Source organism: Lepisosteus oculatus, chromosome 5 (genome assembly GCF_040954835.1).
Source record: "Lepisosteus oculatus isolate fLepOcu1 chromosome 5, fLepOcu1.hap2, whole genome shotgun sequence".
Taxonomy (NCBI): domain Eukaryota; kingdom Metazoa; phylum Chordata; class Actinopteri; order Semionotiformes; family Lepisosteidae; genus Lepisosteus; species Lepisosteus oculatus.
The window spans coordinates 10,076,032-10,089,790 of NC_090700.1; the positions used below are offsets into that span (position 1 = coordinate 10,076,032).

Consider the following 13,759-nt stretch of genomic DNA (forward strand, 5'->3'; position numbering starts at 1 on the left):
ATAGTGAAGTTAAAAATTACTTCAACATTTGAATTGAATTGAGGGGCAACCTTAATTAAGCCAGTGGTAAACTCCGTGTAATCAAGCACCATTTCTCTTACAAATATGAGTAACTTACCGTGCGCAGTGTCCCTAGTCATGATACTAGGGCACTGGTATGGCTAGTCTGGTCCAGATGGAAGAGCGCCACCTACTGGTCCACCTACAAAACATACTGCAGCAACATGGCTTTCCCTAAAGGCCTCTCATCCCAGGAACTGCTGGCCAACCGAGCTAAGCTTCTGAGATATTACTGCCATGGACCACTTTGCTGTTGGTGGATTTAAAACGGAGAGAAAAACCAAATGTGCAATTATCACATGCGAGCTCGAATTCCCCTCTCCTTGCCTTTCTTTCTTCATTCAAAGAAGACAAGAAAAAGTTCAGGTGTTCCATCCATTAATTGGTTAGCAAACTGGTTTCAAACTGTTAATTTGCTCCACCGATATGACAATAAATCATCTGCTCACAGCAGTCTAAATCTGCACAGTCCATAACAAAAAGTAGAAATTTATTGCTGTTGTCGTCAGCTCTGAGGCAAAGCAGCTTTCGTTTTTAACAAAGCCACATTCTAACCCCACAATAGTTCTCTGCTTTTCAACAATACACTACCCACAGAAAACTAAAACAATCTCTAAATACTGTAGCCATCTTAACAAAAAACGCTGGTAGAACCGAATAATAAAACAATAAAAGCTCTTTAATTTTATTTCAAATTCATGCCATAAATTGACATAAAATACAAAAACAAAATCCATAAAGTGTTATAAAATAACCACAGTAACACCCCAGTTAGGAATTGACAAGAAACAAGGAAAACATCCTGAAGCACAGACATTGTTAAGCAAAAAGCTTTTTAACAACATTAGACATTTTTTAAATCAATATTCAGCACAGAAATACAAAAGATGTAACAGAAAAGTAGAAAATATTAAAAAAATATTCATAAAAATCTTGCAGTGTCCGGTATAGAAGTTATCATGCAACACATTTGCAAGATTCAAGTCAGATTATGCAAAACAAGAGCTGGGTCTCTGCAATTGGCTGATTTTATTGACTAAATTTCACAGTTTTACACAGAATGAAAAGATGGTCTATATGACTACTATTTGAAATGTTGTCTATTTCTGTGGTTTGCATAAACTGTTAAGTACACGATTGCTGGAAAATGACACAAAGGAATGTGCAGAAAGCCGATAATTAGGAAAGGATTTAATTTACACTATAATATCAAAGGTAATTCTGAAAGGTGCATATATGGTCACGTGTATGCTGAAAAACACTAATAATTGGCAATATTTTAAGCAAAGTGACTAACATGTTACAATCAGGTAGGTGAAAGAAGCTCCTTCTTCTGTTCCATGCATGATTTTTTAAAAATTCCTTTTATATCGGATGCCGGTTTCAGACTAGGACACACATAATTCAGAAAACAAATACACTTATTGTAAATATGTTATACTCAGTCATATATGACTTATAAAGCTACTACACAGTTCTCAGATCTACCAGCAGTAGGTCAGAGAAAAAATGTAGCAGTATTAAAGAAGTACATATCATTATGCATTTTACATCATACAGTATATAGAGCAGAGCTATGTCAGTCTTTTTAAGTGTAAACAAAAATACTTTGTAATAATTTGCTCATGAGTTTTCTCCTCAGATCTAAAGCTTTAAGAGCACAAGTTAGCATCTTTTGCCACTGGGACAATCCACGCACTGTACTTGGAATATTTGTATTTTTAGCTTTATTCACATTAAAAGAAAACCCATCTGAACAAAGTGCATGAGGACTACAAGGAATAAAACTGTTACACCAAAATCAAAATGGACGAACACTGCCCGAAATATCCTTGTTAAGCCCGTGTGTGCCTAGTCGTTTTTAAAAATATTCATCTATAAACATATGCTTCATTGTAATATCGGTAAAACCTAAAATTGAATGACTAACAAAAGCTGTTTAAAGGAGAGTGCTCTAGAAACCTGGGGTTTGGAGCAGGGAGACTACAGTATGTTGGGGGCACTTGGTGGAAAACAAAGTTTGGTCTCTAGAAACCCAAGACTTAAGTCCCTTTACAGCACAGTACTTCACCCCAATTTCTGGCAGCCAATCCACAGTTGTAAAAATGGGTACCAGCATTGCTGGGGAGTAACGCTACAATGGACTGAAGTCCCAACAAACTCACAACCTGCTGAACGCTTTGGAATCAGGAATAAACTCTGGTTTAATGAGCTTCTATACAAACACCCCTGGTCTGTGTACAGCAAGTGAACAATTACCTTGGACTGCAAAACAGTCCACCAACTATGTATGGAGAGCTTCCCATATAAATATCTAAAATAGAGGGCTTTTAATTTTTGTTCACTTACAATGAAAAACAGAATGCAATACAGAATTATTACAGATATATAAATATTGATTACTAATATGATAACAACAATTAATATGATTACAAAAATGAATAATACTTTATCACAATTGACAACTAATAATGTAAACTTGAATTAATGAGTGGCTGCATTTGATGTTACAGTACCCTCATGCGTAATACAAGAATATGGCACAATTGATTTGGCTTGAGCTAAACTGGCAAAGCAAAATGTGCAGTTCTTTTTAGATTTCAGACAAGCTACCATCCTGAAACACCATTATGTTTTTCAGCGTCCAGGGTCAGGTGAGGTATATCGTGTCAGTCCCCTCTCTGCGATCACAGCACCACTGGGTCTACTGGCCCTTATGGGTCTGTTAAGGCTGACTCATACCCAATGTTGAACGAGGCAAAAAATGTCACGCTGAGATCAATAGCATTTTCTGACAATCCGAGATGAAAAAAGCACAAGACTGTTCATATAGATGAGGAATGTGATGGATAAGGAAAAAAAAATATCTTTAGGACACTGACGTACTTAAACCCATCTTGCAATTCCATTATGCAAAAGAAATTAAAACAACCCATCAAGCTCAGTTTGTACTAGTTAATTACACCCATGCCAATAAGTAAAGAAGTCAGTGGCAAAATACAAACTGGAATGGCTTGCATTGCTTTCAGAAGAGTTTAGTAAGTAAAATGCACCTTTTAAAATTAGTTTCCCTTGGTTTCTTGATTGTCTTACATTCTCACAAATGTCTTAAATATGTAACAGAAAACAGAGACCGTTAAAAAATTAAAAATGCAAATTTCCCCAGGTCACCCAACAGTCTCGCAATCTGTTTTCATGCATTTTTTTTAGGACAAACCAAAGCTCTGGTCAATTCACCACCACCAGGCTCACTGTACAGTAGCTTACTTGGCCTTGTGAAACCTCATGCTGCTTGATATGTGCCCTTGCTAACAATGCCTCAGGTAAAACAGCAAAGAAGAAAATCAACTGACCAGGAACATGGAGCTTGGTAGACAATCAAGTACATGGCTTCCTTTGGTCTCTTAAAGCACTTATTGATAATGACATATACCATACAAAAACACATACATAGCTAATATAACCTAAATCCTTTTATTCCACATAATGTTATTGGATTGGTACTCTTCACTGGCACTGTCTAAAAGTAGAAGGTGTTCAGAATGTTGTTTAAATTCCTTTCAACATTTCTGCTGAAAGCCGCTCACAGAATGATACCGTACCCAAGGGGAGGCCAGCTGTCTTTCTAGAAGACGCAGCCAGGAAAGAGACGCCAGCCAGCCACAGCCGCGGACGGGGTTTTTCTAACACGGAGACGAACAGTGCCGCGAGACGACGAGGCGTAGCCCTTGTAAACGCGCAGGTATATGGAGAGGTTTTAATTCCCGGGAGAGTTTTAGTGTGGGGCGGCTGTGCCGGGCCTCTCCCGGCGCGGTGTCACGGGGGGGCGACGCTCAGATGTTGGTGAGCACGTTGCTGGTGATGATCCTGACATTGAGCGTGCCCGGAAGGTCGCTGCTTTGCCGGTTCCCCTTGTCGCGCAGGTGCACGGTGTGCTGTTGCTGGAGGTCGCTGGGGTCACTGGGGAGGACCACCTGGCCCAGGAATGAGTCGCACATCACGTTCTTGTTGTAGATCTGTCCCAAGCCCAGACGGAGAGGGAGACAGTGTTATCCTCTTAATAGACACTGACTACCGGCAGGACTACGAATGGGTCTGTGAGCCCTATATTCGCAGGGGATTCGAGGAACACATGTTAAATAACTGAACAGTGTTCAGGCACATTCGCTCTCAGCCCTGGCAGAGCTGTAAACCTGTTTCAGAAAGAATCTGAAGAAAGGCACAGAAACGTGCTCCTGCAGAAGGTCTGATCCCGGACCATTTCCTATTCCTATTGTACTCTATATTATTTCTCCCTTCCGAGCCCCATCACAGGAGATGGGCATGAGCTGGCCAGGATTTCTCGGGCTCAGCGCAACAATGTCAAGTGGTAGTCACTGGGCGTTTGTCATTTTGCATCAGTGAGGAAGCTCTCTTCCAAAATCTCTTGCAATGAACTGTGAGGTTTGCAGCGCGTTACATTATGAAGGGCTTGAGAAGCAGAGCACTGGGGGAAGGTGCATACATGTCTTTGTTACACCTGTGGCACTGGGACCGTGGCACACTGATTAACAACTGTAAACTGTTAAAAACTGTAGATCCACATCGGGAGGGTTTACTAACAAGTTACTGATGTAATTTAACAACAAAAAAGAAAGACTAGGGATTAACTGGTCTGTCCTCCCTGCTACAAGTTAACAATTTTTTTGCTGTATGTGATTTGGTGAGTAAAGATCTAACAACAAGCCCTTGTGCCAACATCTGCTCTGGCGTGAGCCAATTTGAGTGCTGTAAAACTAGCAAACTAGCAAACTAGCAAACTAGCAAACTAGCAAACTAGCAAATCTGCACTATGGCATTGTGGTTAGCTATATTGCCCCACAGTTCTATGGTCCTGGGTGTGTGCTTGGTGTGTCCTTTTGTGCGAAGTTTGCTTGCTCTCCCCAAGCTTTTTGGGGGATTTTCACTAGGACACATTAGTTGGCTCCCACTACCCAAAGACATGCAGGTTAAGGTTGACTGGCTACTCTTAATGGTGCCTTTTTCGGAGGAAGAAGTGCAGGTTGATCCCAGTACAATCAGTAGTGGCTAAGAGACCGAGAGAGACTGACACACTCAATGTCCTCCTCTTAGCACGTTCGTGAATGGAGCACTAGAAGCCATGAACGTCATTTCCATACCTCTATTTGGATGCCTTCTTTTGGTTTCTTCCTGTAAAAAAGCCCTGTGACATCAAACTCTGGATTGCGTGTATTCTTATGCACTGGAGAGCGAACCTTTTGCCCTTCACAGCTTATGATGACATAGGGATCAGAAGCTAAAAAAAAAAAAAGATGGAAACATCTCAAATCCTGTCAGAATAACACATACACTTTCCAGCATGTTTCCAAGAAGGAGGTCTTCATTAGAATTAAAAAATTAATTACAGCAGTTTAAACACCCATTATCATTTTACAAAAACTGGATTTTCCTTTGAAAAAAAATATTGGGTAGGGCATACAATAAAACTCAGTTTAATATAAAACTTCCTGTTCAGGTATTACAGTTTAAGACCACTAGGTGGTGTTCTGTCACAAACATTCTCATTAAACTCGGAAGTGTCACAAATCTCCAAATTGATTTGTTTCACTTGTCTATTCAAAAACACATGCTTCCCTAACAGAAATTATTTTGTTAAAAAATGCATTTGATATCATACTTCGAAATATACTTGCTACTTGGTGATAATAAAATTAATAATTACACACCTAATTTAAAATACTTTATTCAAGATTACCATAAGCACATCATACATATAAGACACAGCCCTGCATTGCTTCAGTTATCTGCATATAGTGGGCCATGTTCTTTGCCTCTGCAGTGTTGCACGTTGCACGAAACTATACCTCCATCAGAGTCCTGGGCCTGCAGACCTTGGGCACTGACCACATGCACCTGTGTGACCAACTGGGGGTATCCACACATGCCGGTCCAGCAGGTCTGAGGTGGCTCATCCAGCATTAGCTCCCTGGAACCAGGAGACATGGTCTTACACGGGACTGAGCAAGACATCTGCTCTTCACAGTCTCCAGGCCTACCCTAGCCATTCACAACCATCTGAACCTCACAAACTCCCATCACAGCTGAAGAGCACTGTTTTACTAGATTTTGATCAGATTTTTATTTCAGACCTACCAAATTCGGAATTACCAGGACCTGCAGACCAGCTCAGCTGTCAAACATTTTAGCCTTTACAGGCTGATCTGATATACCGTCAATGCAACTGTGCAGATGCCTAAACCTCACAGAAAATGCCATGTTGCTGAAACGATTCAGAAATCTCTGTTAGTGCTGGTTCAGACTGGAAACGGTGACCTTTTCATTTTTCAACCCACTGCCTGAGATACTCAAGAGGCATGGACAGGGAATTAATTCTTTGAGCAAACTGGAAGAGGATACCTAAACAGATGTGGGAGGGTGTGACTGTGACTGTCAATCACCACCACTGCAGTCATGTTAAAAGACAAAATCAAAAGATTCCTGGACAGAAGTATATTCCCGGGTCTTAAGAAAGGGGAAATAAAACACTTAAAAAGTGTCTGTATGAGAGGATATTCAGGCGGGCCATCAGCAGGAGACATAAATATAGTAATGATTGTAAAAATCAACTAATTGAAAGGTTGTTTTTGTCAGTTTTACCGAATTTAAAAGGCCTTTGTTCTGAAAACAAGACACTAAGAGGGGGAAGAGAAGAGGACAGTCAGGTGAGGATGTACAGTAGCACCTATGTCACACTTACTTGCAGTCCGAAGGCACGTCCGTGAAGACCCTGAGCAGGAAGTCGCCCTGCAGGCCAGGGTCAAAGGTGCTGGGGATGATGACGTAGCGGCCCTCCTTCAGGTCCTTCCTCAGGAACACGCAGCGGGAATTGATGAAGATGGAGCTTGCCACTTTCTGCTGGGCTGAGTGCATACGGTACTTCCTGTTCAGCTCCACCTGGGTTGGGGGGTGGGGTGGGAGACGGACGGACAACGTGAGACACTATCACACTGGGACTGCCCTGGCTCCTTCTACTGAGGACTGTGAAAGACACCCGGCGACAAAGCTTCTAGGGTCAGTACCGGCGGGTACAGAATTCAAGTTCTGAAGTAATTTCTTTTGTTTCTGCCATCACGGAAAACAGGCGCTGTGAAGAGCCTTCTTTAAATTATTCATTGGAGCAGTACTACCCAGTCCCCCAATTTGCTTATGACAAAGCAAATCACAAATCACAGGGATTCACCTGATAAAAGAGGACCGCTGTGTTAACAAAACTGGTTACATACTGTATACAGTATGTAATCAAATCTTCTACGGAGGTGATTCTCCTTGTTAAATAATATCAAGGTGTAAATCAATGGATTTAAAATGGTGAGAGGTGTCACCTGTGCAAAATTCGGTTTGGTTAGAGTGTTATTAGAACTTGCTTCACTTCAATTTGGATAGATTCAGGTAGAAGTGGTGTTGGTCCCAGGATGTCTCGGGTTCTGTTGTTGTTTTCGGATCAGAAAAGACCTTTTAGCCGGAGCTCGGAGTTGCCCCCCAGCGCTCACCCGGTGGATGTCGAAGCCGATGGCCAGGTTTTCTCCCTTGCCTTCTTTGGGCCGGGCGCGCCGGTCCTTCTGCTGCAAGCATATGAGCACCTCGTCCTCGGGCTTCTTCACGTCCAACACGTACTGCACACACAGGCACCGGACACAACCAGCTCTGAGATGCAGGCTCGCGAAAGGCAAGATGCGTTCGCAACCCAGACGGCTTAAACCTTTCGCCACGAGAACCGTAAAGCACTTCATACAGGTTCATGGCGTGTTCAAGACGTGTCCAGATTTTGTCTGGCTTTCGTTGTGGCCCGACTAGATTTAAAGTTGAGATTTATTTCAGCATGACTAAAGCCCTCCTCAAGATGGCTGAAAGCCCTGTCCTCTTCTTCACATCACAAACCTGTGGCATAGCACAAACCTGCATGGTATAAGCTAAATGAGCTCGCCAAGATTTTCTTCTAAAAACAGGTGTGTGTCAAAATTAGACAATCCCTAGATTTACAGACTCTCTCTCCATTCTAAAACACCTCAATTCACAGAACATCAATGCAATCTAGAACCCCTATATTTTACAGATCATCTCTGCATTCTAGAACCCCCTGATTCACAGAACGTATCTGCAGTCTTGAACCCCCATGATCTACAGATAATCGCTGCATTCTAGAATCCCTTGATCCACAGAACGCATCTGCAGTCTAGAACCCCTAAATATAGAGATCATCTCTGGATTCTAGAACCTCTCTATTCACAGAACGTATCTGCAGGCTCGAATCACTAGATTTATAGATCATCTCTGCAATCTAGAATCCCTGGGTGTACCTGAGGGTTCTGGAGGAAGGTGGCCTTATAATTGATGCAGCCCCCCGTGCGGTTCTTCAGGGGGTCCTCATGGCGAACCCAGGCCCCCCGCATCACCTCCTCCTCCCAGGTCTTGTGGATGCTCAGGTAGGAGGTGTTGATCAGCCGGCACAAGATGAAGTCCGTGAAGTGGGTGCAGAAGTCGTCAAACGTCATCCTTGAAAAGCGCACGGCAAACCAAAGGTAATCAACCTGGAATTCTCTCATGACATCCCACCTGAATTCCGACAGACATTCTTAAACACAGAGCTTCCCAGGTCCAGCAGGATTTGCAGATGTCTTTGAATCACTAACAGCACAAGCCCTCAGGAAGCTTAATAAGCTCAATTAAGGCTTAACCTCCCTGAAACCTTCTAGATCTGAAGTTCGTGAAGATTTAAGAAGACCTATAAAACTTACTGAATGATTTCTCTTCTCTTACCCTTGAGGTCTTATGACTAAACTTTTTAATACATTTACACTGCTATAGTCAACTTATGCGAGTCCTGACCTCAGTTTTATCATTCAGTTTTACCTCTTGCATTGTGCCGTTACTGTCTGCTTTACAGCAAAAGTACATGCACTATTTTTACACAAAAGCAATCATGTAGTAGTTACATAGCAGTAATGTATGTGCTGTTATTTTCTATAGAACAACTGAATAATAAAAAGAAACTGTAATAAACTCTCAATAGAAATGGGGATCGGGAAGGCTGAGGCTATGATATACGCTAAAAGTGTGGTGAGAACGTGTAAGCATTTTTGGGAAATTTGTGCTGCAATCACTGTTTCATAGAAAGGGCAAACTAGCAGCAATGAGGAAAGCTGGCTAGAAAAGAGAACTGCAGCTTCACGTACAGGGTAAAGAAGTCGCTAGAGAACAACTCTTACCAGAATTCTCCATCGTCCTGCACAGTCACTCCCAGCTTCTCCCTCTCACTCTTGCTCACTTTTTGCCATTCTTCAGAGCTGCAGACAAAAGAACGAAACAGACATTCACAACTCTGCACGCTAAGGAGGCCATGACACATTTGCTGTGGTCAGGAAGAAAAAAATCTTTGGGCCCAGCTCTACTTCTTTCTCTCTGTGCTGCAAGCTGGAACTATCTCCTTCACACAGAATATCTCTATTAAAGCACCATTTTTATTTTACTTCTGTTTTAATGAGTTTTTGTCCCCAATGGCCTGAACTGCCAATTTTAAGTAAGAATGACAGAAAACCCTATATTATGGAAGTAAATCAGGCGAAGACATTAACTCCTTTGAAAAGGTGCTATTTTAGTACTTTCATTTCAGTAGCCTTCCAATTTAGAGACGACGGTCTGAGTTTAATAAGATATATACATTAACATAAAAATAAGAGGATGAAATAAACAAGCACACACTGATGTACAGCCCCCTAGTAGCATTCTGCACTCAAGACGGAACAAAAATGTATTGAGAAGACAGCCATAAAAAACCAAAACCTTTTTCAGCATCTACAGGCAAAAATGGACCATAGGACACAAGGGAAACGTCCAGGAAGTGCCTTTAAGACAGGGGTGTCTCTTGAACAAAGAGTTGTGGGAGTCTGGAATAAGCTACCCAAATATGTTGCAGTCGCTGCTGTCCTTTGAGAAATGACCTGAAGGGCTCCTCCAGCCAATTACATCATTTGTACCCCCCCACTTGTTTCATGAAACTTTTAAAAAAGGTAATGCCAGAACATCTGGCCTCAAAAGCACAAAAGCACTAACTCAAATCTTTTGACCTCAAGAAAACCCCAAAACAAAATTATATGCAGAAAGTTTATCTAACACTCCCAAGAAGCTGCAGATAACTTAATGAAATAACCCAGACACCTTCTAGCCAAAAATCTTCAGTTAAGACAGACTGCTATTGCTGGAAGCAGCTTCTTAAAAAAACAGCACAGCCCTGACTGACCTGAAATGAAAGCACGTCCAGTTAAGTAAATAATTCATAGCATGTTATGAAGAAGATTCACTTCACTTTAATAAGATTTCTTCTTGTAAATAATTTATGCCAAATAAAGCCAAGCCAAAAAGAGAACACACTTTCATCTGAAGTGCATGCCATGAAACACAAGTGGAAAAAAAGATGAGCACCAAATTTATTTGAAAGACGGCAGCTGCCTTTCAGTTTCTGGAAACACCACAAGTAATCCCAAATTAATCATGCAAATTCACAAAAACCACACAGCAAGAATTTTAAAACATGCTCTTTTACAATCAATCTAGTTTACAGGTGAAGAAAACATTTGACTTCATACATTTAAGCCCCAAATACTGTAAAATAGTACAAACCCTACATTAAATATTAAATGTAAAAAGTTTTGCTGTGACAGCAATGCTAATTTGCTAGAATTCTAATGTTAAAATGTTGTCTATAATTTTTCAATCTTTCTGTCTGTAGTGCACAAAAGAGCACTACAAACTGAAAATCAAGATTTTAGTTTCAGAATATGACAACAGTAATTATGAAACAACCTTATGCCAAAGGAGGAGAAAATCTGGAGATACACTATAACAGTGAACCCCCTCTGCAGACATTAAGATTTATAGTTGAAAAAGATACATGATAGAAGCTGCTCTTAATTTCTTTTACATCAGAAGTGGGCAGCTCCGGTTCTCTAGAGCAATCAGGTCCCCCTGGTGTTCATTCTGATCCTGATGACTTAATTGAGCTAATTATTTGGATAGGAAGTCTAATCACCTGTATTTTTAGACATTTGATTGTCTTAATCAGTGACTGACTGAAAAGTACCTGTAAAACTTCAGGACTGGGCGCTCCAGGACTGGAGAGGCCCATTAGAGCAGATTGCTTAGATAACAAGTCTGCAGGTGTTAAGCCTCATCAATTTCGATTATTACATCACGAGTCGTACGCACTGGAAATCTGGCACACACCTGTTTTGGGGTGGCAGGAATTGAGAAAAGTAAATACAAAAGACACACAAGTATGCTGTTATTACACTACATACAGCTTTTAAACCATGGTCTATACTGGAAATAACATTTTTGCATGAATTTTCTCAGTCGGGGAGCATAGCTGCCAGGGCCTGTTTTCTCAGTCAGGAAGCACCAAGGGCAAGGCCAGCAGGTTTCACTACTCTGACGATTTTGCTCTGTACCTCAGGTTCCCCAGCTCTGCCTCTGTCACCTTGTGTTAAAAGAAAGCTTTGATCGCCCCTAGAATGTCCGAGTATATCAGCTTCCTTGAACAGATCCGCAATACCCAGAGTTCAGAAGAGTGCTGTGACACACATAGACATGAAAGCTGCAGGATGGGACTGACCTCCACTCAGCCGACACACAAGTCGATGTAGTACCAGCCTGACATCCACTGATTTGACACTGTACTGCTCTGCCCACCCAGACAGAAGTCTTCAACAACTGCCATGCAATTCCCCTGACAGCTGTTGCTCGCTCAAACACTGCATTTTAGACAACCGAGAAATCACTCTAATGAGACACACACAGGGTCTAAAAAACCCTCCCCAGAGTGGTTCCAAATGATCCAGCCAGTACTTGGGGAGTCAGAGCCATTTCCTGAATGAAAGCTGATTCCTCCCACAGGATGGATTTTAAGAAGACAGTAACAGGCCTTAAAAGATTCACAGCTTAATAACAAATCTAATTCTGGGGAACCTTGCACTATCAAACTCTTTAGAAAGTGTGGCATGATTTCAGTTATCTGTCCAGTTATGTCACGCTGACTAAAATGTGTAATTTCCAAAATGTGCCAAACCGATAATATCGAAAACAGTTAATTTTAGTGTTAGTGCCAAAAGACAAAGACCAACTTTATGACATAAACAGAAACCACACAACTTAAATTGAAAAGGAAACCGCAATGTTATTTTCATATTTCGCACTGATGAGCGCACAAGTAAAATGTACACGGTAACGTGTAAAACTTCCAAATTACATCACAAAACAGACATTTCCAGGTATATGCTGTACCATGTTCTGTGTTCTTCAGAACGAGGCAACAAAATTTCCAGTGAGGCAAAGCAACCCCTATTACAGACCCATTAATACATTTCTTTTAATCCAACAGAAACATTCAGCTCAACTTAAAGACGGTCGTGCCGACAAATACTACTTACTTGTCAACTCTGCACGCAGATCACGTCGGAACATTTCTGCGGTGAAATATCTGCTGCCCAACTTGTACTTATTCGCTCTAACATCACATTACATTAGTCATAACGGTGACTAGGGAGCAGGAAGGGCCGCATCACATGGCATGCAATTCTCTCAACATGGCAACAGTACTTTCACGAAGTTCAGGATTTTGCACCTAGTTCACAATTTGTAAAATTTTGCGATACCATCAGTTTATTTCGTTACTGGGATTTACTAACGAGTCTGAGACATGAGACATTGGGACTGGCGTTCCCCTTTATAGTTACAATTAATATCAAGTTCAGCAAACTCAAATCCAGGTCAAATATTGTAGACAATTAAAAAAGTAAGACCGCAAGACCAACATCATTCTCGGAACTGCTATTCAACAGCCACTTGCCCATCTCTGTATGTGTCGTGACCGTCAGGGCTCAGATTTACCTGTCACTCCATGGCCCGTTCCACTCCTTCTCCCCCCAGGGGTTCCTCATGCGGATCATGCAGAGCTTCTCCGACTTGAAGAAGGCCAGCAGCCCGTGGCCCAGTCGCACCTTCCTGACATCGGTCACGGCGTAAGCGTGCCCCTTCACCAGGCCACAGTCCAGCCGTGCCTCCATGTCCGCCGAGCTGGTGGCCTTCAAACGCACAAGAACACACCTGAAAGGGCCGCGGGAATGAACAGCCCCCGTACGACCTTTACAAAGGCACGAAGGTACGGGGGAATGTGTCCCAGGTGAGCTGGGCGAGCCCATGGTTCTGAGCGGGGGCTTGTGGTCAGCCAGCTGTGACCAGGACCCCCTGAAAACAGGGGAGCACGATCGTCTGGGAGGGCTTGATTCCAACTAATAACACCGCAAAAACATTTTGTTTTCGAATCACACCTAAGCTTTTTGCTCCGTGCAGTTTCTAAATTTTTCGTTGGCTGGCAACAAATGATTTTACTCTGAATAACAGCGACCAATAGAGTGCGCCACAAAAGGTTTTGTTTGACCAGATTCAGCAGTCAAAGTATAATGATACTGAGCGGTAATGATTACAATTCATCAGCATTAGTCTTAAAACTCTGCTCAGTCACTCCTATGGGCACTCCCATCCCCCTTTCTTCCTTGTGACTTTCTCAGTCAGTCACAAGGAATTCCTGGGTCACCAAGCTGGTGATGAGAAACCGGTGTCAACAACTTTGCAGCTCTTGTTCACA

At 42.0% G+C, this 13,759-nt stretch overlaps 1 protein-coding gene across 1 annotated transcript in view; it reads right to left on the reverse strand.

Moving 5' to 3' along the window:
- Nucleotides 1-718: 718 nt before the first annotated feature.
- The window catches only part of capn5a (calpain 5a), a 36,827-nt gene continuing 23,786 nt past the window's right edge, over nucleotides 719-13,759 (reverse strand). The window contains exons 6-13 of the mRNA XM_006627815.3: nucleotides 13,003-13,196; nucleotides 9,327-9,404; nucleotides 8,418-8,613; nucleotides 7,611-7,733; nucleotides 6,818-7,014; nucleotides 5,925-6,046; nucleotides 5,220-5,356; nucleotides 719-4,076 (exon numbers count right to left, since the gene is read on the reverse strand). Coding sequence (XP_006627878.1) covers nucleotides 3,894-4,076; nucleotides 5,220-5,356; nucleotides 5,925-6,046; nucleotides 6,818-7,014; nucleotides 7,611-7,733; nucleotides 8,418-8,613; nucleotides 9,327-9,404; nucleotides 13,003-13,196 — 1,230 coding nt within the window. The 3' untranslated portion in view covers nucleotides 719-3,893. The remainder of the gene's footprint in view (nucleotides 4,077-5,219; nucleotides 5,357-5,924; nucleotides 6,047-6,817; nucleotides 7,015-7,610; nucleotides 7,734-8,417; nucleotides 8,614-9,326; nucleotides 9,405-13,002; nucleotides 13,197-13,759) is intronic.